The sequence below is a fragment of the Aspergillus fischeri genome, genomic scaffold (assembly GCF_000149645.3).
Source record: "Aspergillus fischeri NRRL 181 1099437636261 genomic scaffold, whole genome shotgun sequence".
Classification (NCBI taxonomy): domain Eukaryota; kingdom Fungi; phylum Ascomycota; class Eurotiomycetes; order Eurotiales; family Aspergillaceae; genus Aspergillus; species Aspergillus fischeri.
Genome location: NW_001509765.1, coordinates 682,827 through 710,628, shown reverse-complemented (window position 1 = coordinate 710,628; position 27,802 = coordinate 682,827). Strand labels below are relative to the sequence as shown.

The window sequence follows — 27,802 nt, the reverse complement described above, 5'->3', positions numbered from 1 at the left end:
TGGGCGTTGAGGAACGCAATTTCTGTGTCAAGTGTCACAACATCCTCTCATTCCTGGAATTCAAATTCCGCCTTTGCAGGTAGAGATTGCCACAGATTTGGGTTGCGGTGTATGCCCATGCTGCGTCGATTTTGAATATGCTCATGGCGGGAAGCAATATTCAAGTAGGTTGCGGGTCCATCCACTTCGCACACAGGACGAGCATACAATCGGCCAAAAGTGCATGCTTCAGTGTGAGAAGCATGCTTCATTCGAGCCGTCTGGGAGTATTTCTTATCTATATAACGTGAGTGGCTCAGACGGCAACACTGGATTAGCATATTTTCCTACCAGTTTCCATCAGTGCCCATCGACGACACGCACAGGCAGTAACATTCAGTTCATACCCGCTCCGATACTCAAGTGCAGCAAACTCTTTTCCAAATGCGTCGGCACCTCTTGCCCTACCCGTGGAGGTTTCACAATCCAGCTCGCTGAACGGCCTAAATACCGGAGTATCCAAGAGATCTTTTCGAAAATGGATCCTGGAGATAACGTGGTTGGACTGCGACTCTAAGTCGCTGACCTTGATGGAGTCCACTTCATCAAGGATCTCAGTATATGATTTGTAATGGCGAAAAGCACAGTCAGCAGAAAACAACGGAAGCATGAAGAAAATCAAGTTGAAAAAGAGCGGGACTTCCTCTTTGTACACCTCATAGAAAGCATGCACTGGAGGTTCCCATTTTTTCTTTCTCCAGTACCCCTTCACGAACTCCCGAGCATAGGTCAACACCAACATCGGAATGCCATCAACCAGTTCAATGGTGAGGATAAAATGCTGTGCGCGGTCAGCCTCAAAAGCCTTCTGCCAAATACAGATAGCTGGATACAGACCTTGTAGCATGCAGCCATGGCACTGGCTTGGAGATTCGCGTCATTGTTGTCACCGCCGTCCTTCTGCCGGGCAAGAGATCGGCGAGCTGTTGACTCATGCACCTCTCCAGTTCGGGCGGACGAAAAGCAATAGAGTAGTATTGATGCGGTAAGCTGTAGTCTACTCCGGTCAGGAAACTGGCCGCGGTATTCCTTAAAGTCCCGACACCAGAGCTGTGTTAGAAGGATCGTCAAATCATTTGGAGAGAGTCCATCTCTGGACATCTCAACATCTGGAAGACTAAGTTTGGTCTTCAAATCCGATATGATGTACTTTGAGGTAGATTAGTATACAGACTATATCGGGTTCGAAAATCCAAACCTCCTTCAAGGTATTAGACATGTTCTTTGGGACACGGAAGCCCCTCAGCCGAGCAAGAGCTGTTTCGAAGTCCCGGCGGAAATTCTCCACGGTCTCTGTCGTAGGCTTTTCCTCTATTCGACCTGTTGTGTTCCTTGCGTAAAATTCCAAAAACCCTTTGTAGGTTTTGATATCTGGGGGAGAGCAGGCAGCGGGGTGCAGCTCAAGGAATCTGAGAGGATGAGACGCGAGCCTCCGTAGATTTGAAAGACTTACCGGTCAAAAATCTTCACACTCCGCTCATACCTTTCGGCCGTTCGTGGAAGAACGGCTCGTTTGATCTCTTTATCATCGTGTTTGTCAAGGTTGATCACGCACGTAAAAGTTGCTACTGGCTTCTGTGGCATAGTGTCCGATCAGTTTGAGTTAGGGATGAAGGTGTAGGAGTAAGACGGACTCATCGTGGTTTAAAACAAGTTCTCTCCCTCACATGGGCACTACTGTGCGCTTTTGTCAAAATGTAGCTTCTTGGTAGTCGAGTGCAAAATATTCAGGTACCTGAATGTTCACCTGAAGGCCGCCGGAACGTGTGCGGCAAAGCGGCGAGGGAACAGACGCTGGGATGGGTGAGCACCGACATATACATGCTGTTGTATGTTTTTTGCTTTCTGATCTTTTAGATCTGATAGCGCTTGGCCCCATGTATGTATGTTCATGTCGTCAGTAATCTAATTGATGCGGCTAGATTAGGGCCGTTTATGATAACACTGCTGTGTCTTCCTTCAGGTATATAACGGTAAATCAGCTTGAGCCGAGTCTTCCTTTTCGGAAGGATCATCTAATCAAAGTTCAAACAAGGTCGGAGGCAGGGACTGGGTTAGGGCCAAGATTTTGACGGGTCGGGTGGCCCTTTGGGAGAGAAAACCAATCTAGGCTTCTGACTTCTCATTTTCTATGGCAGAATCACTTCATCCCGTTGACTTCTTATCCTCTGAGGGCAAAACAAAGTTTCTAGAACCCTACTGGTTTGTCACTGAGGCCAAAACGCATCGAAACCTTTGCAGAGGGCTTATCATCCTCCGCCATGATACTTCTGCATTGTGCAGGTGTGCGGATGGGGGCCCATAGAGTTGAGCATATAGTCATTGGAGCTCCTGCGCCATTTATCCTACTGCTTGATCATCTGCCAGCCTGCCGGACAGGGCTCGCCGTAGTTACTCCACTTGCAGGTATTATTGTTGGTTATGTTGACGACATAGTCATTGTCTTGTACCTGCCGTTGCGCCAAAATGCGCCAAGTTGATACTGCAGCCAGCGCGCCTGCGAAGGTGCCGGTCTGAGTATCATAGCTACTGGGCCAAACCATGACGCTGCTAAGATACTGCTCTCGGGCAAAGTCGGTCTTCATCTGAAATGTCTCTATCACCTCATCGTAGGACACCCACTGGTCATCCCAGTGTACCACTTTGACAGCTGCATCCTTGTACAGTTTCGCAGACAGCTGTTTGCTGGACATGATATCCATGATTTCACTATTAAGCAAAACTCTAATTTCATCACTGCACTCACCCTTTTTCCCACCAGACAGATAAAAGACACCCAGGCTCCATGCAGCCCGGGCTGGCAACAGAGTAGGCATGCCCGTAGAACGCTAAGCCCATAGTTACCATGTCCGCATCAATGTCATTCCGCCACAGCAGATTGAACACCGTCTTCATCTCAGTCAAGTTAGTGTGGGCATTCAAGTATTCGCCGGTCTATTTGTTTTCCCGATCCCAGGTCCTATGCAGATCATAAGTCATCATATTGAAGAAGCTGACGTGCTTTGCGAGTGCCTTGATATCAAACTGCTGGAGATACTAATACAATGCAGGCAGAGTGATTGACAGCTTGCTTCGTCCAGGCGTTTTGTCCAGGCTACTTTTCAAGTTCACCGTGAACCTGGGGAAGTTATCATAGTCGGCCGGTCTTCCACTCCAATCTGAAGCCTCAGGATACTCCCAGTCTAGATTCACACCGTCAAAGTCACAGGTCGACATGAACGAGACGGATTTGACGAACTTCTTTTGTTTCTCCTCGGACGCTGCCAGATCGAAAAAGAGAGTCGCTGCGGGACCAGGGTCGTTGAAGGTCCAGCCTCCCAGTACAATCATGACCTTGAGGTTCGGATCATATTGCTTCAGGTCTGCAGGATGTTTATACAGCGGCACGTCCCACTCATTCGCCGGCAGTACCTCGTAGGTCTTCGGGTGGATGGTCGCGAACGCAAAGTTGATGTGACTGTAGACGCCCAACTTGATTTGCTCCGGCCAGACCGTATTGCAACCTCGCCGGGAGCTCCAGAACTCGTAGTAGCCAACCACGCGCAAGAAGAGAGAAGCACAATTAAAATGCTAAGTGAGGAAATCAAGGATGTGGTGACGACCTGGTGGATCTCTTACTCACACAGATCTGGTAACTTGATGAATTAGCAGGTGACTATTTATCATTCATGGCTTGTGTAAAGCCATGAGATATTCTGTAGTTGATTCTTCCACTCGTAGCGTCAGCCAAAAAGCAAGCTAAGGCAATAGGTCTTCTGAATGTGTATTCATTATTACTGCACAGGTCAGTGATGGGCGGCTATTCAGTCTCATCGACTTGTGTATCTTGCAACTCGAAATTGGATGAGAACTAACAAGACTCGTAATATTTAGGCAGAAAGACTGAAAGAGCCGCATGCCGGTTAGATAATGTCTTCCTTAATAATGATGACCATCGCAATCGAAAAATATGGAGAGACTACCTACCACATGCGCTCTATTAAATAAACAATAAAGAATTGCAAATTTATTGCCATGAGCATTATGGATTTCGTTCAAGAATAGGAGGATGTCTGCAGAGTGGTGGAAGATATAATGAGGCTCACATTTTCTTTACTCATGTTATGGAGATCGCGGAGACAGTTATCAGTCCTCAGTATCCACACACTCTCACTAGTGTCGGCTATATTAGTTCAGTGCTTGCACGACAGGCAAGTATGAAGAGGCCAAAGCCATGCATCGGCGAGTACTAGAATGCAGAGAGAAATCTTAGGTCCAGAGCTTCCTGACACTCTCATCAGTGCCAGCAAGCTTGGTTCGGTGCTTGAACGACAGGGAAAGTATGAAGAGGCCGAAGCCTTGCACCGCCAAGCACTTGCAGGCTACGAGCAGGCTCTAGGACCAGATGCCTGGATCAAGTAGCACACTAAAGAACAATGGGTGGAGGCCTGGCGCCAGTCTCCGCATGGCTGACACCTCCGGGACCTCCTCCCCGAGATCAGCAAGCATCCGATCACTATCTAGGACAACCTCACCCCCGTGGAACGCAGTGTTCCGGCCCAGATGCGTACCGGGAAGATGGGGCTGAATCACTACCTCCCAACCAGTAACTGGGCCGACGGACCCCGTCTGCCTGTGTGGCCGGGCCCCAGAGACGATCCACTATTGCTATTCAGCTGCACCTGACACAAACGACCTTCAGTAGATAGTGTAGCCCAGCGCAGAAGGAAACCCCCGAAACCTGACAGAGGTCTTAACAGAGAAGTAGTATGTTTAGTGGACCGCGTGGCTCGTGTTGAGCACCAGCCAGCTGATATATCTGGCAGAGGCTACCCAGCTAGCATGGCTTAAGTCGAGCGCCCCAGCAGCGTGTAGCTACTGACTGCCCAACCGATAATAGCTGACAAACCGCAATCACACACTATTACATACTACTAGTTACTCCCACTGGCGCGGTGTTGCCACCTGCAGCCCCGGCATGCTATCAAGCGGCCCTGTCCGGTGGGGGCGCCCCAGAAACCCTCGCAGGCCTGGGAACCTGCGACATCCGAATGGGTCAGCGGCTATCTAGTGGACTTGGCTTGTACGGGCACCTAGGCAGGCGGAAGGGCATTTACGGGGGAAGCAAGGACTGCAAGGTAGCACTCACTGATTTCGGCCCCGGTCGACATGGATCTACGGGGAGTATGGCCTAGCCTAGGGGCCTGAGATATATAGATATTTGTATACTGACGGCGCCAGTCTGCAAAGACGGTCGTCAGTTAGATAGTCGCTGCTCATTAGGAGCCTCCGGCATGGCCCAGCCCGGCGCCGCAACGGAGTAAGGAATAATCAATCAATCAATAGATCCAACCAATCAGCATAACAGTATCCACCAAATTAATGTTTCTAGAGCAGATGAGCAAGTTCACATCTTGTCACGTCTTGACTAACCACCAAACCGACCGCCCGGCGGTAAGCAGGATGATCACAGTGAGAATTCACGCCCCCGCACGATCGCCTGCGTCAATGGGGAGGAGCGTATCCAAGATCGTCTCCTCCTCATGGGTCGCAATAATCTGATGCTCCTTGCCGTCCGGGTTTGTGTCAATGGTCTTCGGTGCGGTTGATTTGAAGTACATCAGATTGGCTGTGATACCGCCCAGGGCCGCCATTTGCGACTCCAGTCCGGGAGTGAAGCCATCCCATGTGGACTGCCACCAACGAATGCCGCAGGTATTATCAGGCTGCTTAGAGCATTGCTTAGAGATGGCGAGGGCAGACCCCTGCAGGACTGGGTAGATCCGGGTTGCGGTTGAGGGAACGAGAATAGCAGTATGCGCCAGCCACATGGCCGTGTATCCTTTAAAGCCTATCTGATTGCAATCACAGGTCATAATGGGCTCACAGGCAACCTCAGACAGGATGTTACCACCCTTGTCATCGGGGCAGAAGGTCCCAAGAAGGGAGTTCAACAGCCCGTTGACTCTCTCCAGCCACTGTTCATTCCCGTTGGTCTTTTTATCACCACATGTAATCAGCGAGCTGGTTAGGTAAGTCACGAGACACAGGACCACTTACATAGTTATACATGAATGAGGCTTCTGACAAATAGGTGCCATAATTATATGACCATTGAGTATTTCCGGCATCCTTGCACTTGGCTTCAATGGAGGTTGAGTCAGCAATGTACCAGTGATTAGTCTGTAAGAGCGGCGTGCTGGCCGACCAGTCCCAGATCTTCTCAGCCCATTGCGCATAGGTGTTATTCATAGTGAAGCGTGCGAGCCGGGCCGACAGTTCAAAAAGACCGCCATTAGATATGGCGTTCTTCATTGTGTAACCCGGCAGATAGAGTGGGATCTGCCATCGCATGCCGCCGTCGCAATCCGTGGTATCCCATCGGGCAACCTGCATGTTGAAGACAGCCCGCGCCAGGGAGGTCCAGGTGGGTTTGTCTGGGATCTCTGGGAACCCAGTCTCTGAAGCGGTGATGGAGGCAAGACCCCAGAATATCTGATCATCATTACCCTGGGAGAGGTTAATATAGATAAATATGAGACCAACGCGATGATCAGCTCTATCAGCCTCCTAGATTCACCTAGATATCAGACACCTCGCTTAACAGTCACACCCCAAGGCGAAAAAGTCGATTAATCGGTGCGTTTACCACAAAAGGAAACCGAGTGCTAACTCCAACGGCAGGGGCCGACTATAGCGAGGTTCGGGCTTCGGCACTATCAGACAGACCAGACAGACCAAGCAGACCATCAGTATTAACGCTAAACATGGACTAATCGTTGACTTCCAAATCGCCGTCTATCAGCGTAACGGTGCGATTTGCCGCTGGTCCCGATAGGTGGCGATTGTGAGGCTGGGGGCCCTGTTAATCCACGTTTTCTCACTAAATCATACAGCAAGTTATCGGACCCGGATGGTGATGGAAGGATAATGCTGCCTGGAGTGATAAAAACATGGTTGTGTACTTCGCCAAGGGCGCTGGTGTTTCAAAATGGAATTAGCCCCCAATAATAGATAAACCTCAAGAGTATTGTGGGGTTAATTGTGATTTCAATGGGTGATTGCTCACCTTGTTTATTCTGCACTCACCTAAGCTCACCCAGGGTTGCGCAACTGCAGCACCCACCAACCTTTTGACTGCGTTCAAGCCACACGCCGGCCGGTTATAGGTGGGTGGCTGACCACTAGTGAATCCCGGCTGTTGTTTGTTTTTGATCTCTTTTCTTTTCGCTTTTTGCTATGTCAGTCCGGCCTTTATGGCTCTGACTCTCCCCGAGATGCTGTAAAGTCGAAGGGTATATCGTCAGCTTTCACTGGGGTTGCTGGTGGAACATCCCGTCCTGCTGTTTGGTAATCAGCGACTGTGACCTCCTCGATCTTGGTCGTGAGTCTCCTGCGACTGGAGGATGCCTAGATAGGGAATGTTCCGAGGCAAGGCTGATCCACTGTCGAACAAATAAGCGCCACAGGACAACATCGAGGATGATTATATCCGGACCTTCATTGGCGCCATTGGGCCAACTTCCAGCTATTAATGACGGGCGGAATAGAGCAAAGATGGAGAAAAGATAGTCAATCCGTGAGAGACATGGGAAAGCTGCATGCATTGAACGAAGCCTGGCGTTATCGATGAAGTACGAAGCAGATATCAACTTCGACGACAGTCGATATGAGAGTCGGAGTAATCCGAGTTCCACAGGTTTCATCCTCCCCTTGGCCGGATACCTGCTGAACCGCGGCCAGGTTCCTACTTTATAGAGAACGGGAATGGCAAGACAATGCTGATACGTACGAGAAGATCCCATGTCTCTTCCTCAAGCCACTCCTTTAATACTCGCGAATCGATTTGCAGAATACTCTTCGAAAAATTTCCGATGTTGCGTCCCTATCGGCTTCTGAATTCCTTAGGGCATGAAATTATTCTCTCCCCTGGAAGCGCCCCAGGCACTTCTTCGCGAGAAAGCATACTGTTTTCGCCCCTTACGGCCCAAATTCACGTTCGCACCATCCTTGATTAGCAGTCGCACAATAAGGTCCTTCTAATTGACTACTGCTTTTATTAGTGAGCTGTCCCTGGTTGGAAAAGCCGTAACGTCAACCGCAGTTGCATCCTACGACCACCGTAAGGTTCTGAGTCGATTCTGGTCTCATCAAACTTAGAGAGCGGTATTAGTCCCCCCTGAGGGCGCAAGCAAGGATATCCTGGAGAGTCCTCGCGAAATACATTGGAAGCAGTGTAGCTGCGGCATTGATGAGCCATACAGCCCTGACGAGAACAAAGGATCAGCTGTCCAAGTTGGATCCCGTACAGGCGCGGTAGCCCGGAGCAAAATGAAAAGGCTCGAAAGAAAAGTTGACCTCCTGTGTCACTGACATATAAAAGTGAGACAAGAACCGCCCGTCCAGAGCATTGATCTTCCATATCTGATGAAGGTGTTCATATTTTCCTCGACCTGATTGGACTTGGTTAACTGACCAGAAGTGCCAGTGAGTCGAGACAGTAAAATACCTGGGCTGAGAGTTATAGTATTGTACTTTATGTTTCTTAAAGGATAATCCCAGCTTTTCTGAATCTCTCGAATGCATCCAGCCAGCCTTCAACGGGGTTTCTTTGCTCAGTGAACCCTAACCCCCGCAACCTCTCTGAGCTTAAATGACGATGGAAAGACAACCACCATCCCAGGGAATCCAACTGGGCACTTCCAGCACCTACACCACACGTCACTCCTTTCGGTCGTCCGTTCTCCGTAAACAGATGACGGAACTTGGTCACATATTCTCCCGGCTTCAAAGCGTCACCTGTTTCCGAGGGTCCTACTCCCTTTAGCCCGAACCAGTTGGCGATGGCAGGCCATAATTCGGCAAAGTTCACGGGGCGGTCGTTATCCACCATGTTGATGATTTTCTGACCGCATTTATCAGGGTTGAGGGCTGCATGGATGGCAATTCGACCGAGAATCTTCTCAGAGACCGGCGTCAAGAGAGATTGATATCCAGCTTCATTTCCCGGAAAGGGTACTTCCACCTCATACTTGTTTGAACTGGATGTATCATCTGGTCGGATTCCATGGTTGTAAGCGTACAGAGAAAGATATTGCGCCCAGTGGAGCGTCAGAGAAAAGGCAGAGCCATTCGGCGTAAAGCCCACGACGGCGTCAGACCTCGGTCCAGGTCCAACTGCGTCCTTTGCTGGACTCTGTGAGGATTTTGCGGAACCAAGGGTAAGCAACTGTCCTGGCGTAGTCGTCTGGGAGGTTGTCGGCCATGGATTCCACAAGGGGTGGCTGGAATATGCCACCTGGTATGTAGATACCGTAGCCCTGAAAAGAGTTATCAGAAAAGTACTGAACAGGCTGCAGACATGCTTACTCTGGTGCCACCGGAATAGACAAAGGTTTGTAGGTTTGGTGCTACCATGTTGAGGGCATCCGCGAGTCTCTGCATCATGCCACAGTTTTGTGTGTATTCTTTGACGGCATCCTCATTGAGGGAGGCAAACACTGGTGGCAGTCAGGGACAGGTAAACAATAAAGGAAACACGTATCGCATAGCAGATACCAAAGTAAAAAACATGAGTTATCTGCTCCACTCCGTCAACCTTCTCCTTCAATTGCTTTGCCAGGTCGTCTCCTGTTCCTTGGAGGAGATCCATTCCTGAGACAATCTGTAGCTGCGGTCTATCTGGACCTTCAGACGGCCAGTGGAGTTCCGCTTCTGGCAAAGAACGATTGAGCACAGCTGTGACTCGGGAAAACGAGCGGGAAGTAGGGTAGCCAGAGAGAAGTTGATTCACTGCGGACCAGCCCAGTAATCCAGCTGCCCCGAAAACGATTGCGTGGTTCGAGTCTTGCGCCATTGGGTTTGTGGTGGATTTCATGTGCGTGAGGTTTGGATCTGAGGATACGAGCAGGAGCTCTTTTATGTTGGTCAGGGTTGGATAATAAATCATTCGAGTCATGATGACTCATGATGAGTGAGTAGTTATATTTTGACCGCCAAGCATGTAAATGCGCATCTAGTGACTCCTTTGGTGAGAATGTAACCGAGACCTCTCTGACACTGCCTCTGAACTGCTGAACTGCCTCATTCTATGCATATGATGCTAGTATGGGCCGCGGTGGCCGCTGTGGCTGTTACCTGAGCTATAGCCGATATTGATACCACCCTATATAAGGAAGTGGAGAACAGGGAACTTGTAACAAGGCACGTACTGGCTCGGATGTATGCCGCTACAAAACTAGCATCCACTAGTATGTTGACCCTGGTTCCTACCGATGGTGTCCGTTGCCCCCCATCCACCGCGAGAGGATGATTGAGAAAGTGTTACTCTGTCAATTACTGCATCATATATCAAGCACAGTCCCCAAACATTCTATGCCCCAAGCCTGCGAATAGCAGGTTCTTCAGAGGAGCCGGGAATTTATTCTCCTTGATACCTCGACACTACCAGCCAAACGGTAGCAGGTTGGATCTGCACCGGGAGTCACGTCTCTCCTGACTTTCCACAACAGTTTTCGTGATCTCAACAACAAATCTCTCTCGATATCATCTGCTACCCATGTAGGATCAAGCACATACGACCACGGTGAAAAACAAGGCTTCCCATCCGCTCCGTCCAGTCAGCCGTACTTAAGCCACCTGTTGAACGCGGCCGAGTGGAAATTGAGCCGTTCGGAAGTTGCTGCTTGTTGGTGAGCATCGCTAAGTTGCAGGTGGAGTGTGGTGGGCACGTAAGCCGTTTGCCGCTCGAAACCTTTGGCAGCACCGTTGCTGATTCCGTGCAATCCCCTTGAATCTAAAAGAAACCAATTGCCATACATCTATCATGGCTCCCAGTCCTAGGCTTTGCTCTTTCTGGAACACTCCATGCAACACTGCGCCCCGACTCCAGCAAACTATCGCCTTCTTTGCTGGCGTGGGTGGGAGTTAAACACCTAACCCTTGATGTTATCATGATTGGGGAACAACTCCGGTCTCAGCGCCACAGAAGACCTCAGTCATGCTAGGCATGCGATAGTCAAGGCCCAAATCTGCATTGCTAGGTTTAGCTGTTGCGTGTGCCGCAGCAATTCCTCTTCGCCAGCGACGCCGCGCAGCGTAATGGGAGAATTCACCGCGGATGTCGGCACAAACCGAAAGGGTCATCAGGCTCCCCTAAAGCCATATCTCTCCACCCTGACGGAACTCGTTTTCAGATGCTTTGAGATTGGCATCTTCTGTTTGTTTCCGCTTGAGTTGTCGTTGCTGCAGGGACTGGAACTGATCTGTCCCATAGTGCACACAAGGAATCTGCATCTCTCCAGGAATTCTCGAAGCCGCCGGACATTTCGTTTTCAATCAGGGAGGAAAGGCTCCGTCGCCTTCCGTTGATCGCAGACTGCTTGTCCGAAGACTGACTATATCTGTTTGCGCTTGACCGGAGGAACAGTGCTACGTAACTAGACCTAGACAAGCAATAGCAGTCGGCCCTCATTCCAAGAAACAGCGTCGCCACTTCAGCGTAGGCTAGCCTAAGGGGCACTCTATAAGCTGGATACCTAACCGCTAAATTTGAATTGGATATCGGAGATCCTTAGCTGAGTTCTGGGACACCAATCCAGGGCAGAGAATGATTAACCAGGCTTAGATGTTGGATTGCCTGGCGTTACGTAGACACAAGATGAACCTGGATTTCCTTCCGTATCCGCCCAGATGATTGCAGCTGTTGGAGAAAAATAGCGGTCCCCCATCAAACTCATCAAATTGGATCGCTTCCACTGATGAATGGCGAGCTAGATAGAGCAGCACATTTGTGGATTTAAATGAGCTGCAGTGCTGGATTGCTATCGAACGCGTGACGGCGGTAAAGACGCTTTCACGGATAGCCTCTGAAGAGCAGGAGAGTCTCCGAAGGATCCAAACTTCGGGGTCTCATCGTATGATATTCGATAGTTAGCCATGATCCTGCACAAGAAATTCCCCCAGGCGATCTTTGTGAAGAAGCAAAGCTTCATATATACCTGGAGCATTGAGGGGCACAATGCCTATAAAAGCCTCTTGGCGAAGGAGAGGACGAAGATATTGGAAGCTCACCAGACGCTTGCAGACCCGATCATCACACATATAGCTTGCGAACCAAGGTTGCATCCCTCAAGCAAGATATGCTCAATAGGTAGACTGGATGCCTGTAAGTGCAGTGTAGACGGGTCGCATGAATGATTCCTTAGAGATAGCCGAGATAACCACGGAAAATGTGATATAATTCCCATTGAAGACTCCCAGGTATTCTGTGATATCGATATAAGGATCCGGTTTGCCATAAATGATGGTGCCGACATCCAACGGAGTTCTGCTCGGATGGGCATCGGCCATCCCAAGAGAAGAGAGAAGATCGTCAATCAAAGGCGTTGAGAAAGGATCACACCATTGTCGTTCACACACACATCAGTGCCGAGATAATGCTTGACGGAGCCTAAGTCCTTTATATCAAACTTGGTTTTGAGCTCATCAAGTACGGATTGAGCAATCTCACGGCTCTCAGAAACAATTTTGAAGTCGTCGACATGGTGCGGGAATGTATAAACCTGGGTCGTATAGCGAAACACGAATTCCGATCTCCTTGAGACACCGCGTCAAGATGTCATACCATATGCGAGCATGTCTAACCTGCTCTGGAAGCTGAAGCGCCAGAGCTCATTCAGTCCCTGCTGGATTCGCAGCTTCCTTTCTCTCAACAACTACTGCTCGCTGATTGGATAAACATGCACTCAGGAGTCGACAGGGAGGCTTTACATGACTAAGTGGCTGGAGTAGCACGATCAGGAGGGTAGACGACTGACGTTCACTTGCTTGAGTTCTATATACCCTGTGAGACAGATATGTACGAGACGATCCAAATTTGAACATATTGTACGTATGAGCAAAACTGTTGAATTCTGAGCAGTTACAGCACTACCTTAACCTTTCAATAAAGAGAAAAACCCTGCACAAGTGAGCAGTATATTTTGAAAGTCATTAATGATATGATCCTTATGCCTTCACCTTTGCGCTGCCTCTCACTCCTCCATCCGCGTCGACATGTGCACCTCGCAGGACGTACCCATCCTTCTGGGCCTGTTCCCATGACTCCTGGATAAGATGGGACCGCGCCGGATTTCTTTCCAGGATTCGGACGGTGTACTGCTTTGGCACGCGGATGGCACCTTCCATGAATCCCTCGTCGCTGATATCTAGGGTGATCTCGTTGCCCTTCTCGTCCAAAGGCAGCTTGAACTCGTAGGCCCAGATGAGGTTGGACACGGCCAAAAACAGCCCGTTCTCTGCCAGGTGGATTCCTGGACAGATGCGACGTCCGGCGCCGAAGGTGAAGTGGTCACGGGCCATGATGTCGCCCCCGGCTGCGTACACCGCTGATCGATGGGGATGGTTGAGGTACCGCTCCGGCTTGAAGCTGAACGGATCCGGGAAACGCTCCGGGTCCCAATGCAGTGCGTTCAGGTTTGCGAGCAGGATTGTTCCCTTGGGGATGACGTGATCACGGTACTTGACATCACCGTCAGCCATCCGACGCAGGCCCGTCGTGGCCACGGGGCACAGCCGCAGCGTCTCCTTGATCACTGCTTTGATATAGGGCATTTGTGGCTCATCAGCTAGGGTGGCCATCCGTCCATCGCCAAGGATTCGTGTGACCTCCTCGTGGGCCCGGGCCTGTGCCTCCGGGAACATGGCCAAGTACCTGATCATGCCATTGAGTGCGCTGGCCGTTGTCTCCGCTCCGGCTTCCGGCACCGCACTCGCTAGCCAGGAGACCGTCTCCTCCTCGAGTCCGTGATCGCGGTAGTTTGACTCCATGAGGTCTTTAGCGAAGCAGTCGGGCGCATTCCCGAGGGCAATCCGCTCCTTGAGGTTGTTCCAGTGCCTCATCTTGTTTGCATGCATCTTCTGCGCCATGAACTTGGCTTTGGGCCATGAAGGGAATAGAAACCGTGGCAACCAGTTCAGAGGCGGGAACACGTCAATCCAGAACACCCCGGGGCTTAGAATGATTGACAGCATCCGCATGTTTCCATATACATCACGGACCTCCTGGCAGTCCCACTGAGGGATCCGAAGGCCGTACGCGGACGTCATTACAATGGAGAAGGTCATGCGGCGGATGTGCATATAGAAATCTGTGCTGTTTTTCCCAGCCTCATGGCTGAGATCCCATAAAAGTTGCTTGATCTCAAATTCCTGGCTGGGGATGAACGCCGCCGATGCCTTGGCATTAAGCAGCTGCTTCAAAAAGGCATGCAAACGTTTCCACTTTGCATTATAGGTCATCGGCAGCACACCATCGCCCCGAAGACAATATTCTTGGGCTATCGGGAGAGGTGGTTTACCGGACGTGACAGCCGCCTGTACTGTATGAGCATTCTGAAAGCAAGGGACTCGTAGTTGCGGGGTTGGATTACCTGCCGATCAAACACTTCCTTGACCGCATCTGGATGGTTGAAAAACACCCAGTTGTACCACCCCACGCGTACCTTGAAGGTATCCCCAAACTGGGTTGCCCAGGAGTTTAACAATTTGCGAGGGCGAGCCGGCAGATCCAGGCCAATCCCGATAATGGGCCATCCAGATGGACCAGGGATATCTGCCAGACCCTTGGACTTCTTGCGCGAGTACTTGACAGTCCAGACCAGAAGCTGGGAGAACAGAAAAACACAGGCAAAGCCAACAAGGACGGTCGGTCTGCCAAGGGCAGAGACGAAGTGAGGGGGAAGGGGCAGGTCAGCGGCTTTGAAGTAAAGGGGCAGGTCAACGGCTTTGAAGTAATCCATGTCTGGCTCAGAATACTTCACAGGAACACGACAGAGGTTCCAGTAAGATAGGCAAAGAGCAGTTTTGACGGGAGAATGATGAGCAGCCACATATCCTTTGCCGCCGGTGCCTTTTATCTCTTGCACTGGGCGGGGTAGGACTTTTCTCTGCCTCGGTGGAAGCTGATATCTCTAAACAACCCATGTGGAAGCACACCGCAAGAAGGACGGTGATTGTATTGAGCATGGACTGGCCACGGCTTCAATTGGGTGTCTCCTCCTACCTAATCGAGTCCTATGTCCGGCATGATCATTTCAATGCCCCGAGTTATCGTCCGTCATCCCGCATCTCCGAGGGAAATGCCTTGATTTCGTGCTTGACCATATCACTCGGAGGCCCTCACCAACACGACAAAAACAAGATCATGAACAGAGACGCCCCGCTCCATGCAAGCCAGGACCGGAATGTCCATATTCAGCCAGCGGTCCGAAAGGAGCGCCTACTGGCAAGGCGACGAAGGATTCTCCGTGCATCATTTGACACTTGCCTGGATGGTAACAGAAGCTGACATGCATGATGCATGTCGTCAAGGCTGTTCTGAAGCTGAGAAACTAGAGGATGTGTTACTGCATTGAGTTCAGCTGGCGAATCTCATATATTAGTGACAAGAGTTCAGAATGATATATTTGGGTAAATACAATACGTGAAGAAACGTGGTGTATGGTAACTGGTATTGGTATTAATACGATATGTTTTGTACTACCTAGACATAGTTACCATACGACGATGCAGCGAGGAAGATGATCAGCATAAGCGCTAACACTACCTTGCGTTTCTCGTACTTTGGTCGTGTTGACCAGATCATGCACTAACATAGAAATGCGACGTTGTCTGGACACCTTTTGAACCGAGGTTTTGGTGGCTGAAAGGCGCCCGCCCCCAATCTAGCATTTTGCCCAGTTGCTTCCCCTACCACCCTTGGGGTAGGCTGGATGCCAAATTACGCCTTGTTTTGCATATGATCATGTCGCCAAACTGCCATAAGGGGTACCAGCAGAAACGCAGCTCCCGCAGCCATCCCCGCTCCACTGAAGATTTGCAATCCCAGAAAGCCATTATCTCCACCATGACCCTCAATAACGCCCGCAATAGGCGCCCCAATCAACACGCCGAGACTGGTAGCAAACCACTGCATGCCCATACGCGTCCCAATCACTGAAGGGGTGGGCGAGACTACCGGGTGGGCAATGACCAGCGGATTAGCGGAGATGAGCACGCCAGAGAAAATACCGAAGAGCACACAGAAGACGACAAATGAGGCGACTGAGTGGATGCCAATCCAGCCAAAAAGGAGCACCGCCGAAGCAATCACGCTGGCAAGTAGGATGCTACTGGCGCCGAGTCGGTAGGTCAGAAGGGAGGACCCGATGCGGCCGAATGCGGAGCCTGCGTTGAGGATGGAGACCATGTAAAAACTAAGGTCAGTGGAAGAGTGGAGGGCGGTAGAGGCAAAGGCAGGGACGTAGAAGAGCGGAATGAAGTAGGCCATGAATATGAGGAAGTTGGCGATCCCATAAGCGTTGAAACTCCATTCCTTCATCGCATGCCAGTGGATGAGCTGCCGGGGAGGACTGCGTCGGGTCTTGGTGGTCACCATCAACAGCGGGACTGCGATGCACGAGCAGGCTAGCTGAATGAAGCCCAAGCTCCGTACAGTCCAGGGAAACCCTATACGTGGTTGAAGACGAATGAAGATGATAGGAAAGAGGACTCCGCCTGGGGTGGAGTGATTTCAATCAGCTCAGCGGTTCAATAAACTTGAATTAGAGAAGTATACCCACGCTCGCGCCTGAGGTGACCAGGCCAACTGCAATGCCACGCCGCGTTGTAAAGCGCGTTGAGACTAATGACAAGGCGGGGACGTAGATCAAGCCACTACCCAGGCCACAACAGACTCCTTGGGAGAGAAACACTTGGTAGTACTGCGTGGACAGACTCAGCATCATGAGCCCGAAGGTGGTCAGGAAACAGCCGGCGATCATCAGATGGTGGAGGTATCCCCGATCGAAAAGGGGACCGGCGATGACGCCAGTGGAGATGAGGAAAAAGGCATTGACAGTGCCCACCCAAGCAATGCGAGACGGAGAGCTGGTGTGCAGCAGATCGGATTGGTAGTAGCTCTGGAATGCACCGAAAGCTGTCGAAAAGCCCCAGGTGGTGAGGAAGAGGAGAAACGAGGCAAAGACGCCCGACCAGGCCGCCAATCCACCGTTAGGGGGAGCTGGAGCTGGAGCTGGAGCTGGATATTCCTCGGCCTGAGTCTGCTCAGACTGCTTAGTCTCCATAGCGAGTAGGTGTGGGGCACTGAAATAATGAGGAGAATGAACGTGAAAGCGAAGAACCGAATCGGATTATCGGACAACTAAATCAGTATTGGGGGCAGAAAAACTGGCCGCTATGCCAGGTCAGAAAAGAGATGAAGGGAATGGCATATAATAGAGAAGGGGCAGCCTCCTTTTTGTTCCATTTTCGTTTCCGTCCGTATCTGCAGAAAGGCATCACAGCAAAACAAAACAAAGAGCAAAAGAACGTCTGATTTGTCATCCCCGCAGCATGTAAGCACCCTTGTCAATACTCCCCTTTGTTAATGCACAACCAATACTTTCGAAAATACCGAGGTTGAACGCGGAGCAGGTCTGTAATTCCACATTTCACTCGTATAGCCACACGCACCTGGCTCTCAACCCCCGACAAAGCGCTGCCTGGTCATCTTGTCATTGTCTGTACCTGGCTGGGGGCCTCGGCCAAGCACATCACCAAATATACCGATCTGCACCGCTCCATTGCTCCTCATGCCCGGATCCTGTTGATTGAATCCGAGGTCTCGATCCTAGTGAGCAGCTACGCCCGCCAGCGTCGACTGATCCGGCCCGCCGTGGACGTCGTACTCGAGACCCTAGCAGATAGTACTGAAAGCGACGCGCCGCGGATCCTGCTGCATACATTCTCTAATGGCGGAACCAACACCGCGACGCAGCTGCTGATTACGCTCGGGAAGACTGTTTTCCAGCCGTTGCCGCTGGTTGGACTTGTGCTGGACAGTACACCAGCAAAGGGAACGTACTGGAAATCCTACAATGCCATGGTCTTCTCTCTTCCTCCATCATCTCGCCTCATGGGCTCAGTTGTGGTTCACTTTCTCTTGATCCTGCTATACACCTGGATTGCATGCGGAAACGAGAACCCGGCAGGTCTCATGCGCCGCACCCTCCTGGATGAGGAGACAGTCGGTCCAGCGCCCCAACGAGATGACCTTGGATACGTGTGCTACATGTATTCGAAGGAGGATCGTATGACTGACTGGCGGGATGTCTGGGATCACGCTCAGGAAGCCAAAGAGAAGGGTTGGAAGGTCGACAAGGTGCTTTTTGAGGGTACGGGTCACTGCGCGCACATGCCAGATAATCCTGCACGGTATGCGGAAGCAGTTGAGAAAGCATGGAACTCCGCTCCGTGCAAGATTGAGTCTAAGCTGTAGTTAGTTCGCTGCACATACGTTATATCAGGGTCTTGTTGAATTGAGATTCACTATCGATGCAAGCCCACTCCCCCTCGGCATATGGATATGCCGTCATGAATACCTGCCAATCTTTTTGCTTGGTTAGTTGAAAGTTACTAGGTATCTGCTGTGCTGCAAATAATCTATTAAATGGAGGACTATGAGAAATACTTTGGCCTCTCTATATATAGCCCATCATTTTGTACCTGGTGTAAACTCACAATTCAATATATATGTGTAGATACGTTGGGCATATGATTTAGGAACATCATACAAAAGATATATAATGGGTTGCCCTCACCAAACACAAACACATGCAAATATTCTTGTATCGTATGTAGCTATAACAAGTCCGCGAAGGGGTTAACAGCGACTTCTTCGACAATGCAGTGGGTAACCGTGCACAATGCAAGCTACACACACAAGTAGTATGGAATTTTTCGAGGATCAATCGATCGCCAGATGAACGGCATCCCCTGCGACAGACCCCTCTCGTCAAACTGCCTCATCCGGATCTCGTCGCTAATCGCCCACATCTTCTCCCGGAACCTCCTCTCAGCATGATGAATCGCGGTCCCGGTCCGCGCCAGGAAGCTGGATCCTGAAAACATATGAGGCAGGCTTCCCTCCTGTACATCCAGCAATGGTCTGTTAAAACGTACAAGGAGGGAGGCCTGTTTCAGCGCTTCGGTCTCGTTATGCAACCAGGGGAGTAGGGAATCGATACTCCCCTTGGCTTCAGGGAGGGGCCGGTTGAAGGAGGAAGGGTGGAGAGGGAGGACCCCTGAGGCCTCGCCGACCGTCGCGCCATTGAGGGCATGATGAGCAATACCTGCGATGAAAGCCATGTGTGAGAGCACAGAGATCAGTTGCTCGGGCTCGCGCATCGGAGCCGGCACGAAATCGATAACCTCGGCCGCTTCAGTGGCCTCGATGATCCAATCCTGTAGTTCATTGTCTACATCCATTAATGCCTCCTCTGGGTAATACAATTCCACGAATGTTCGCGTAATGTCCTCGATAGCCTCCACCATGGGTGCCACTGTCTCATAGAACGGGAACGAGGTCAAGCGGGGTCCATAAGTGCAGTCCACCAGCCCGCGGTCAAACAGGTCTTGGTAGAAGTTCGTAGCCTTGAAATGCCCCGCGTGCTCCCAGTAGGCATCTGTCGCGAACTTCTTGCCAGCCCAGTTTGGAAGCGCAAATGAACTGTCGTAGAAACCCCCATCGTTGAAGAGGAATTCCTCTCCGATAGGGCGGACTGCATACGCCTGATACATCACTGTAACCGTCAGTAGTAGGCCACACTAAAGGAAAGAGGACGAATTATGGAACATACGGCGATCGAGGTATCCCCGGACAGGATGACGAGCGCTCATGGTCCGCAAGGCCGCCTGATGGACGGGTTCCGCCACGTCATGCGTATTTGCAAGGTGGTACAGCTGCGAGTGGAACAGATCGTTCATCTCAAAAGCCATCTTCGCAAACAGCCAGTCATTTGTCTCATCCATCGGGGTATATGTGAGGTCACTCCCCATGTTGGTCTTGATGGCCAGAGGGAGAAAGGCGCCGGAGCGGGGATGGATGAAGAAGTAGGCAGTGCAAGCCGCTGTCCAACGTTCAGGAGTCTTGGGATACGGCGCCTGGTATGAATGATTGGCGAAGAAAAGACGCCCGTCACGGTGGAGGGCCTCAAGGGTACTTCCTGCCGCCAGGTGCTGCACCACTCTGTCATCTACCGCAAAGGGGAGCCGGTCCTTGCGCGGGTGAAGACGTCGAACAACATAGGGATTGATTGAGAGCCGTTCCATAGAGAACAGCAGGTCCTGGGTCCAGTTTGTCAGCATACCGGAGGCAACCCCGTCCGGCAAGGTGGAGGCCCATTGGTCCTCGTAGATAACTGCGTAGCTGGAGAGAGATTGTATACCTCCCGCCTCGTTCAGTTAGCAGGGTCCTTCTGCGGGCGTCGATTCCTTCAGCAAACAAACCTTTGCCAGTGCTGTGGCTGCCTTGTCCCACTCGGGGTACACATTGTTGCTGACATATTCTACATCACGGAACCACGCAGCCTTATCTCGGGCCACCATGGCATCCCCCAGCACCCCGGTGGGAAAGAACGATGTGTTCCCAAGCAAAGGTGGCCCATAGAGATATCCCTCACGGGCCATACGGACCTCATACACTCGCTCCCAGGGTCTGATATCAAACATTGGAAGTGTGTACAGGTGGTCCCCGTCATCAGGAAGGGCTGCGGAAGGTTCCATCACTGTTTGGCTGGGAACCACTGGCAGTCCAAGAGCATAGTAAATCAAAAGGGACCAGAAAAACAGGCAATGATTGAAGACCATCATGGATAGATTCTGAATTTCTTGAAGACTGGACGAAGCAGAAACAGGACCTTCCAACTAGAAACTCACCTATCTATATGCCCTTTTTCTACCCTACACACCACAGATCCTGACCACCTCACTCATCTCATCTTGGACTTCAATCTGGCCAGTATCTGACCTGACCCACAGGCATGAGCTCATCTCTCAAGTGTACATAGGAGCATTCCTGATAAGGAAAGCCGCATTAAGCAATAAGACAACAATGTATGCAAGAATACTCTATTGCCTGATACACGTGTATCAAGACTGTATGATGTTTGTATGCAATTACCGTAAATACCTGTATGCACTTTCCTAACAGGACCACCAACATGTCCTTCTGGACACACCCACCCTCATTGGTCGCACTGAGGAGATACACGTGTAGGTTAGAAGGTATGTCTCCGTTGCGGGGCATCATCCATCCGATTCACGCATGGATGATGGAACGCTCGAAACGGGACTGAGACATCTCATTGAGGCATGTCCGCAATCCAGCAAATGCTGGTTTGCTGACGCTGGAAGTAAGTACAAGCAAGATAAACCTCGTATATAGGTAACCCATATTAAACCGAGATTCTGGAAATCTCTCTCTCTTCCACTACCCTCTGGATCACATTCCTCCTCTCCAAATGAGAACGATTATTCTTGTCTTTCTGTGGCTCACCGCCGTCAGTTCCCATCCCCGTGGAATCGACTGGGGCTATGCTATAAAGTATCACCAGCAAGTCCTCCAAGGAGATGACGATCGAGGATTTGGGCTTAACGAGCCATTCATCCCAACTCCATCTCATATCCTTCCTGAAAAGAAACCTTTTTATATTGATGAATCCGTCAATTACTACGAGAGACACTTCAATGGCTCGGGGAAAGACGGGGAATACCGTCGCTCGTCATGTCCCGCGGTAAATGCGCTGGCGAACCGGGGGTATATCAATCGAAGTGGAAGGAATATCACCTACGCTGAGCTGGCGCATGCCGTCCGCAAGGTGTGGAATTTTGGCGATGATAACGTTATTCTCCCAACAGAAGACTCCCTTGTCTTCGTTATACTAATTCTCTGCCGCAGAGTATGCTAGTGTTGGCGCCGACGTTCGCAATGCATAGATGGCCTGAGACCATTGATCTCGATTATTTCAATGCAAGATATTGCTCTCGTTTTCCAAAAGAGTATGAATTAACGCTCTAGTAGGATGACCTGGTACAGTATGTGATCAATTGTCCGGCCGCGCCAACTCGCAACGACCGTGCAGTAGGCGACAATATCAACCTCAACATGACTCTATTCGAGACCCTGCTCTCATTCTCTAAGGACGGCGAGACTTTATCCTTAGAAGACATGGCGGAGCACCATCACCTGCGACACAACCAAAGCAAAGCAGAAAACCCAGAATTTGTCTTCGGTAATCAGGGCGCTATCTGCTCTCTGTGAGGCACACTCAGACATTGTCCTTCCCCCTTTGCTAACAGGAAGCAGTGCCCAGTACACGAACATGGTGGGTGTGCTGGGTAAGTTCGGCAAGCACGGCCGAACAACCCTCTTCATTGACGACGTCAAGACATTCTATCTGGACGAGGACATACCCCGGAACTACGAACGAAGAGAAGCACCAGTATGTAGCCTCCCCCCGACGGACTCAATCCTCTTCGTAGCAGCCACGACTGACAAGTTCAGCACTACTCGCCGGAATCCAACGCGATGATTGACCGCATGTCTCACCACGTCGGATACACCATTCAGAGACCATTTCCCGACGGGGATCAGGATCCTGGACGGGACATTTGTCCGATGAAGGCGCGTTTCCAGCGGGATGAGTGTAATTGATACAAGGAACCTGATGGCCACTGGCAGGGTAGGGCTAACTTAGGCTGAGTGTATGTCGTCGTACAGCGTAAGGTATTGAATGGTACGGAATCTCTTGCCAAGAACTCGTTTTAATCACAAAATGCTGTGCTGATATGCGGTTGGATCTGCATGGTCGGTAGATCCCGATGTGAAAAGCTTACTTAGTTATCAGATTGCTCACTCGCGAATTAATCCGCGCTTGTCATCGTCCGTAATATAACATTGGGAGATTACCATCAAGGGCGCCTAACAGGGTCAGACTTTGTATGTTTTGCACTTTGCTATCGGACTCGTCAAGAGCTGCATATGAATAAATTCGCACAATGCTAGCTGTGATACTCTAGACTTGGCTTGTCCAAAAGGCACTAGTAATCAAGTACCATCATCTGAGTCTTTATGATGATCACCACATTTTCAACGTCTGGTAAGGGTGTAATGAATCCTGAAAACTCCGTAGCGCAAGCCACAAAGTCCAGTACTGATCGTAGGAAGATAGTACGTCCCACGTTGGTTGGAGCTATTCCTCGTCTTAAAAGCCTCATACATGGGCAATTATCCTTCAACAGGAACAATCACGTTTTGAGCATGAGTAAAACCGGCTACTGAATGATTCATGCAGAAATTAAAAAACCAATAGAGAATGCTTCGATTAACCTAGATCAACTTTCGCAGTAAATGAGAAAATAACTCTCCCAGAACCTTCCGTTGGGGGCCACAGAGCCGATGTAACACCTATGTGATGAAACAATGAGAGAGTCCAATCAATCTGCCGACTGTAGCGGAAATTTAATGATGTGTTGTCACCTGCCAGACCCCAGACAATGTGGGGGAGAGGCTCCACAGCCGGCTTTACCCCGTTTGTCCCGCGCCATTTTCGCTGATCCTTCATCATCAATTGAACGGAGAATTCTCCGAGTTTGGTATCGGTTGTTCCTGTTACATACTAAGTTAATTGACATGCTTGAACGGCTCTGATTACTACATTCGACTAAGGCAGGTAAGCACAGCCTAGAGCGCCATCGCCGTTCCCGCCCTATCTATAGCCTGCCTTTTGGTGATTCCACTGGAACCCGGCGAGTGTGCCTGTAATTCCACGAAGGGTCTGTCAGATCAGAACGTATCGCGTAGTTTTCTTCCGCATCTTCCAGAACCGCCAAATCGAGCGTCGCCACGCCCATTCCTTCAGTGGAAGTACCTAAACGGACCAGGGGACCCGCGTATGGAATGTTGATCTGGGAGAGTCCGCAGTAATTCCTCCCCGGAGGTCCGCCTGCATTGGCAAAGACAACAGCGCAGGTATTCTCAAATGTTCGCGCAGTCAGAGTGCTGTCAAGGAACAGGGAGGGTGCACTTGGATTCTGGCGATGGCCTGCCTCAGAGGCGCCGCTGCGAGTCCACAGGGTCGGCACAATGATGATCTTAGCTCCCTGCGACACCAATTCTCTCCAGGCTTCAGGGAAGGCCAGGTCCCAGCACACTAGCAAGCCTACAGGGCCCAGCGGGGTCGAAATGACCCGGTGTGGACTGTCGCCGGACGATCGAAGGTACGCTCGCTCGGTGGGTCCCCAGAGATTCTTTTTCACGTAGGAGCCTAGAATCTCACCGGTGTTGGAGATGAAGAAGGTTACATTTTCTAGGCTCGGTGTCTGCTTATCAGAAACAGTCCCTGCTGCAGCTGTAGGGGAGGCAGACGCAGGTCGAACTATCGATCCGGGTACGATGCATATGTTACACTCTTTAGCGAGGGCCTGATAACGATGCAGATAGGTCTCCCAGTCATCGCAGAGGGAAGCAAAACGAGGATCAGTAGGGATCCAATTCGTCAGATGAAATTCAGGCAGTACAGCCAATTGACAGCCCTGCGCAGCAGCCTCAGTGATAAATTTCACAGCCCGCGCGAAGTTGTCGGCGGGGTTGAGGGGCTAGAAGAAGAGCGTATTAGAGACGATATTCCAGGATTTGAGACATAATGTGGCTCTATTTTTTTGTTTTTACCCTTTTTCTGTTTGCTCATTGATGAAGCTATTTTAGAAAGATGCAAGTGATAGAAACTTACCTTGACATAGAGCTGGATGACGGCAATCTTGCAGAATGGTGGCATGATGACGAATACGAGGCGGGGGAGTGGAATGGAATTGAGGGCATTGGAGCCTCAAGCGCGGGAACCCATCATTTTATGTCATTGGTTGCCAAGGTCGAGACGTGTTGATCATGCTAAGATTAGCCCGATAAGGTGTACGTTTATCACGGCCCCGGACTCGGAGACGCCGGTGTACCTCGGTTGGCGCCGCGTGGATACTGGCAGGGACCGTGGGGGCTGTCCGAATGGTTAGATGCTAAGGCTGGTATGGCAGCGTTCAAAACTGTTAAGATACATACTTGGTAAGGTAAGGTACGCCCGGCGTGTATTGTATTATCAATTGGTCATTACACCTGCCGTACCGAGATCTATGCCTCAGACCTGTGCTCAATGCCCAGGGCCCAGGCCCAGGACCCATCAGTCAATGTAGTCTTGACCGGAATGACCCTTTCTTGGGCAAAGCCTCCGTGAGGATATTCCCCGTCAGCGTCTTCAATTCAAGGAAAAGTATTCTGCTTGCAGGCTCAGTCGGCTTTTCTGACGAGGAATCGGGTAGAGCCTCGCATGATTACTGATTATGGTTATATCGCCGAAGCACGCGCAGTAGAAGACACTGTTAGAGAATCTTCTGTTTCTGTGGCTCAGATTAGAGCTCCATGACGTTTTTTTCGTTGCCAGGAAAGTTGCCATTATACCGGGTGACATATGGTCTTAAATTGGACTGTTCTAAGAACTTGGGCGGTAGATGGTCTCCGTTGCCTCCGTAAGTACGTTCAGGGAAGGTTCGGATAAGACAGTGGATCTGGTACATTTCTGCTGTTTCTTGCTTTATCTCACATCAACTTATCCTGTGTTCTCGTCATGTCAGCTAAGTACAAATAGTTCCTGCTTAACCAGCTTGTGGTCTAAACCACACACACAACTATTCAATCAAGCCTTTGCTGTTCTGAAGAGTCTAAGTCCTCCGCTGAAACCATGGCCATGACTACTGTCCGGCTCACATTTTCCTATCTATTAAGCTCATCAAGCCCCAAGGTGGTGAGAAATCCTCCTGTCAAGGTGTCTGAGTCTGTTAAGAAGCAACGCGTATTCCATGCATCGCAGATCCCCGCGTGGATGCAATGGGACCCCTATATCCTTCACGGGTATCGGGCTCAGTTAGACAGCTATGGGCAGTGTTTCCGGTCTTTGTTCTACCTACACAATGAATCAGTCAATACTTGGTCTCATATCATTCCTGGCATGTACTTTCTCACACTGCTTCTCGCAATCGACTATTGGATCATTCAACTGCCGCTCGAGGTGCCTGTGATTGATATTCTTGCTATTCAGACCTATGTTGCTGGCACGGCAGGATGCCTGATCTTTTCCGTCAGTTTCTGTTGCCTGGTTCAGGAGACCTGAGAACTTGCTGACGGGCTGAACATTACCTTCATAGGCCGCATTCCATGCCACCAATGCACATTCACCTGAAGTCGCTCACGCCTTCTTGAAGCTTGACTATCTGGGGATTGTGATGACCATTACAACCACATGTATCTCCGTGACCTATTTTGCCTTATACAGCTATCCCGTCTTGCAAGTTACATATATCTTCTTCACCGTGCTCTGTGCCGCCATAATATTTTGGGTTGCGCTAGATCCCCAGATGGATGGTGCACGTGCTGGTCCATGCAGGTCAGTATTTTGCCGTGCCATTTTTGGCTCTACAGCGTCTTGACTCTGCCAACCTTCTTTGTAGAGCAGCTGTGTTTTCCCTCCTGGCCACGAGTGGCTTAGCTCCCATTTTTCATGTTATTTGGGCCGAGGCTTCTTCCGGCCTAATTAACATTCCTCTGGACAGTCTTACGGTGACCTGCTCGTCATATGCCGTCGGCACGGCGGTGTACGTCACCCGGTTTCCAGAAAGGTTTTGGCCAGCGCGATTCGATCTGATTGTAAGTTGAAAGTGGCTTGTCCTTATCACCTTTGGCTGTGGCTGACAGACATAGGGAGCGAGCCATCAAATTTTCCATATCCTGGTTGCATTTGGCCAGATTGTGCACTTGTTCGGGCTGCGGGAGGTGCTTCTTCGGATCCACATGGGCATGTGCGCAGTATAGACCGTGTCCATAAGGAAACAGGCCTCCTGGAAGATTGGATCACTTGTTGAACCCCTTCTTCGCTGGGGTTCAGATATGCGGACTGCGAGCCAGGAATATTCGTCTGCATCCCAATGATAAGGGATGGCATGCGAAGATGTGATTGTTGGCGCTTCCACAAGAATCACAGCCGCTACTGGGAATAGAGCTAGAAGAGACTTATCACAATATCCCACTATGTCCACATTTAGACGCAACGCATATATGTTGAGAGGCTAGGCGCTTGTTTGCTTTCCTGTCCGTTTAGGCTTCAGTATCAAGATATCTGCTCAACAGTGCAGCCAGATAGCATATCAACCTGAAGCAGTCTACTTATAGGAACATATCTAACTCTGATGTTACTACTAGGCTCCTCTGTGATAATAGAGAACTATATGAATAACTAGCTACATCTTCAAGGATAAATCAGAGAGCATATAATGGCTAAAAATATCAACGGAGCATTGAAAAGGAAGCCCGAAGCGTGCTCTTGGCTTTGAAATTGTTCTCCGACCCCAGGGAAGGAGTAGCAGCCCATCAGACGTAAATGTTCTCTTTATTCTGATATACCACTTTTGCGCGATTGTGACACGGCATTGAATGCTCAACCCGCTTAGCGTTTGCAGCCTGACTCTATTGCGGACATTAAACGCTTCCAGCTTCCCTACGCTCTACACAAGCGATGAAGTCGGGCCTTCAACTACTAACACAAGTCCTGAGATTCCACCAATTGACCCGCAGTTAATGTAAGATTGTAACTCTTTGATCTTAGGTCGGCATGAGCCAGGGACTTCTGAGGACAGGGAACGGAGCGACTCTTCAAATGCCACATGCAGCCCATATTTAACACCTATCCCACATCGCTCAAGTTAAGTGATGCAAGATCGTCCCTCAGAGAAGCCCTGTCAAGCGCAGAGATGACAGGATCGCCTGTTAGCACCAACTTAGAAGCTTCCTCATCCTTACTGTTACACCTGGGAAGAAAGCACTTAAGAAAACTGGGTGTTGTACCATGGATAACAAGGGAAT

At 50.4% G+C, this 27,802-nt stretch overlaps 12 protein-coding genes across 12 annotated transcripts, besides 2 other annotated features; 3 read left to right on the top strand and 9 right to left on the bottom strand.

Moving 5' to 3' along the window:
• Positions 1-47: 47 nt before the first annotated feature.
• On the bottom strand, positions 48-1,623 carry NFIA_030890 (uncharacterized protein; the record flags this gene model as incomplete). Its single annotated transcript, XM_001262552.1, has 5 exons — positions 48-277; positions 331-820; positions 877-1,188; positions 1,238-1,448; positions 1,493-1,623. The coding sequence occupies 5 exons, from the start codon at positions 1,621-1,623 to the stop codon at positions 48-50; spliced, it is 1,374 nt and encodes a 457-aa protein (XP_001262553.1).
• A 761-nt stretch (positions 1,624-2,384) lies between these two features.
• On the bottom strand, positions 2,385-2,855 carry NFIA_030880 (uncharacterized protein; the record flags this gene model as incomplete). Its single annotated transcript, XM_001262551.1, has 1 exon — positions 2,385-2,855. One exon carries the CDS (start codon positions 2,853-2,855, stop codon positions 2,385-2,387), a length of 471 nt encoding a protein of 156 aa, XP_001262552.1.
• Positions 2,856-3,075: 220 nt separating this feature from the next.
• NFIA_030870 (glycoside hydrolase family 18 protein) lies at positions 3,076-3,936 on the bottom strand (the record flags this gene model as incomplete). Its single annotated transcript, XM_001262550.1, has 2 exons — positions 3,076-3,609; positions 3,895-3,936. 2 exons carry the CDS (start codon positions 3,934-3,936, stop codon positions 3,076-3,078), a joined length of 576 nt encoding a protein of 191 aa, XP_001262551.1.
• Positions 3,937-5,498: 1,562 nt separating this feature from the next.
• Positions 5,499-6,414, bottom strand: NFIA_030860 (glycoside hydrolase family 76 protein; the record flags this gene model as incomplete). Its single annotated transcript, XM_001262549.1, has 2 exons — positions 5,499-6,014; positions 6,079-6,414. The coding sequence occupies 2 exons, from the start codon at positions 6,412-6,414 to the stop codon at positions 5,499-5,501; spliced, it is 852 nt and encodes a 283-aa protein (XP_001262550.1).
• A 2,149-nt stretch (positions 6,415-8,563) lies between these two features.
• On the bottom strand, positions 8,564-9,874 carry NFIA_030850 (uncharacterized protein; the record flags this gene model as incomplete). The annotated part of the gene is made up of 3 exons (XM_001262548.1): positions 8,564-9,316; positions 9,388-9,518; positions 9,577-9,874. The coding sequence occupies 3 exons, from the start codon at positions 9,872-9,874 to the stop codon at positions 8,564-8,566; spliced, it is 1,182 nt and encodes a 393-aa protein (XP_001262549.1).
• A 3,152-nt stretch (positions 9,875-13,026) lies between these two features.
• NFIA_030840 (cytochrome P450) lies at positions 13,027-14,819 on the bottom strand (the record flags this gene model as incomplete). Its single annotated transcript, XM_001262547.1, has 2 exons — positions 13,027-14,394; positions 14,451-14,819. The coding sequence occupies 2 exons, from the start codon at positions 14,817-14,819 to the stop codon at positions 13,027-13,029; spliced, it is 1,737 nt and encodes a 578-aa protein (XP_001262548.1).
• Positions 14,761-14,814: a microsatellite.
• Positions 14,820-15,799: 980 nt separating the features above from the next.
• NFIA_030830 (putative MFS monocarboxylate transporter) lies at positions 15,800-17,144 on the bottom strand (the record flags this gene model as incomplete). Its single annotated transcript, XM_001262546.1, has 2 exons — positions 15,800-16,467; positions 16,637-17,144. 2 exons carry the CDS (start codon positions 17,142-17,144, stop codon positions 15,800-15,802), a joined length of 1,176 nt encoding a protein of 391 aa, XP_001262547.1.
• Positions 17,078-17,103: a microsatellite.
• A 140-nt stretch (positions 17,145-17,284) lies between the features above and the next one.
• On the top strand, positions 17,285-18,337 carry NFIA_030820 (TMEM53 family protein; the record flags this gene model as incomplete). Its single annotated transcript, XM_001262545.1, has 2 exons — positions 17,285-17,336; positions 17,523-18,337. 2 exons carry the CDS (start codon positions 17,285-17,287, stop codon positions 18,335-18,337), a joined length of 867 nt encoding a protein of 288 aa, XP_001262546.1.
• Positions 18,338-18,771: 434 nt separating this feature from the next.
• Positions 18,772-20,622, bottom strand: NFIA_030810 (putative arachidonate 5-lipoxygenase; the record flags this gene model as incomplete). Its single annotated transcript, XM_001262544.1, has 3 exons — positions 18,772-19,640; positions 19,698-20,292; positions 20,347-20,622. 3 exons carry the CDS (start codon positions 20,620-20,622, stop codon positions 18,772-18,774), a joined length of 1,740 nt encoding a protein of 579 aa, XP_001262545.1.
• Positions 20,623-21,359: 737 nt separating this feature from the next.
• Positions 21,360-22,430, top strand: NFIA_030800 (putative toxin biosynthesis peroxidase; the record flags this gene model as incomplete). The annotated part of the gene is made up of 3 exons (XM_001262543.1): positions 21,360-21,740; positions 21,920-22,130; positions 22,198-22,430. The coding sequence occupies 3 exons, from the start codon at positions 21,360-21,362 to the stop codon at positions 22,428-22,430; spliced, it is 825 nt and encodes a 274-aa protein (XP_001262544.1).
• Positions 22,431-23,610: 1,180 nt separating this feature from the next.
• NFIA_030790 (carbon-nitrogen hydrolase family protein) lies at positions 23,611-24,674 on the bottom strand (the record flags this gene model as incomplete). The annotated part of the gene is made up of 2 exons (XM_001262542.1): positions 23,611-24,495; positions 24,630-24,674. The coding sequence occupies 2 exons, from the start codon at positions 24,672-24,674 to the stop codon at positions 23,611-23,613; spliced, it is 930 nt and encodes a 309-aa protein (XP_001262543.1).
• A 1,221-nt stretch (positions 24,675-25,895) lies between these two features.
• On the top strand, positions 25,896-26,755 carry NFIA_030780 (hemolysin-III family protein; the record flags this gene model as incomplete). Its single annotated transcript, XM_001262541.1, has 4 exons — positions 25,896-26,024; positions 26,092-26,330; positions 26,395-26,590; positions 26,645-26,755. 4 exons carry the CDS (start codon positions 25,896-25,898, stop codon positions 26,753-26,755), a joined length of 675 nt encoding a protein of 224 aa, XP_001262542.1.
• Positions 26,756-27,802: the final 1,047 nt, after the last annotated feature.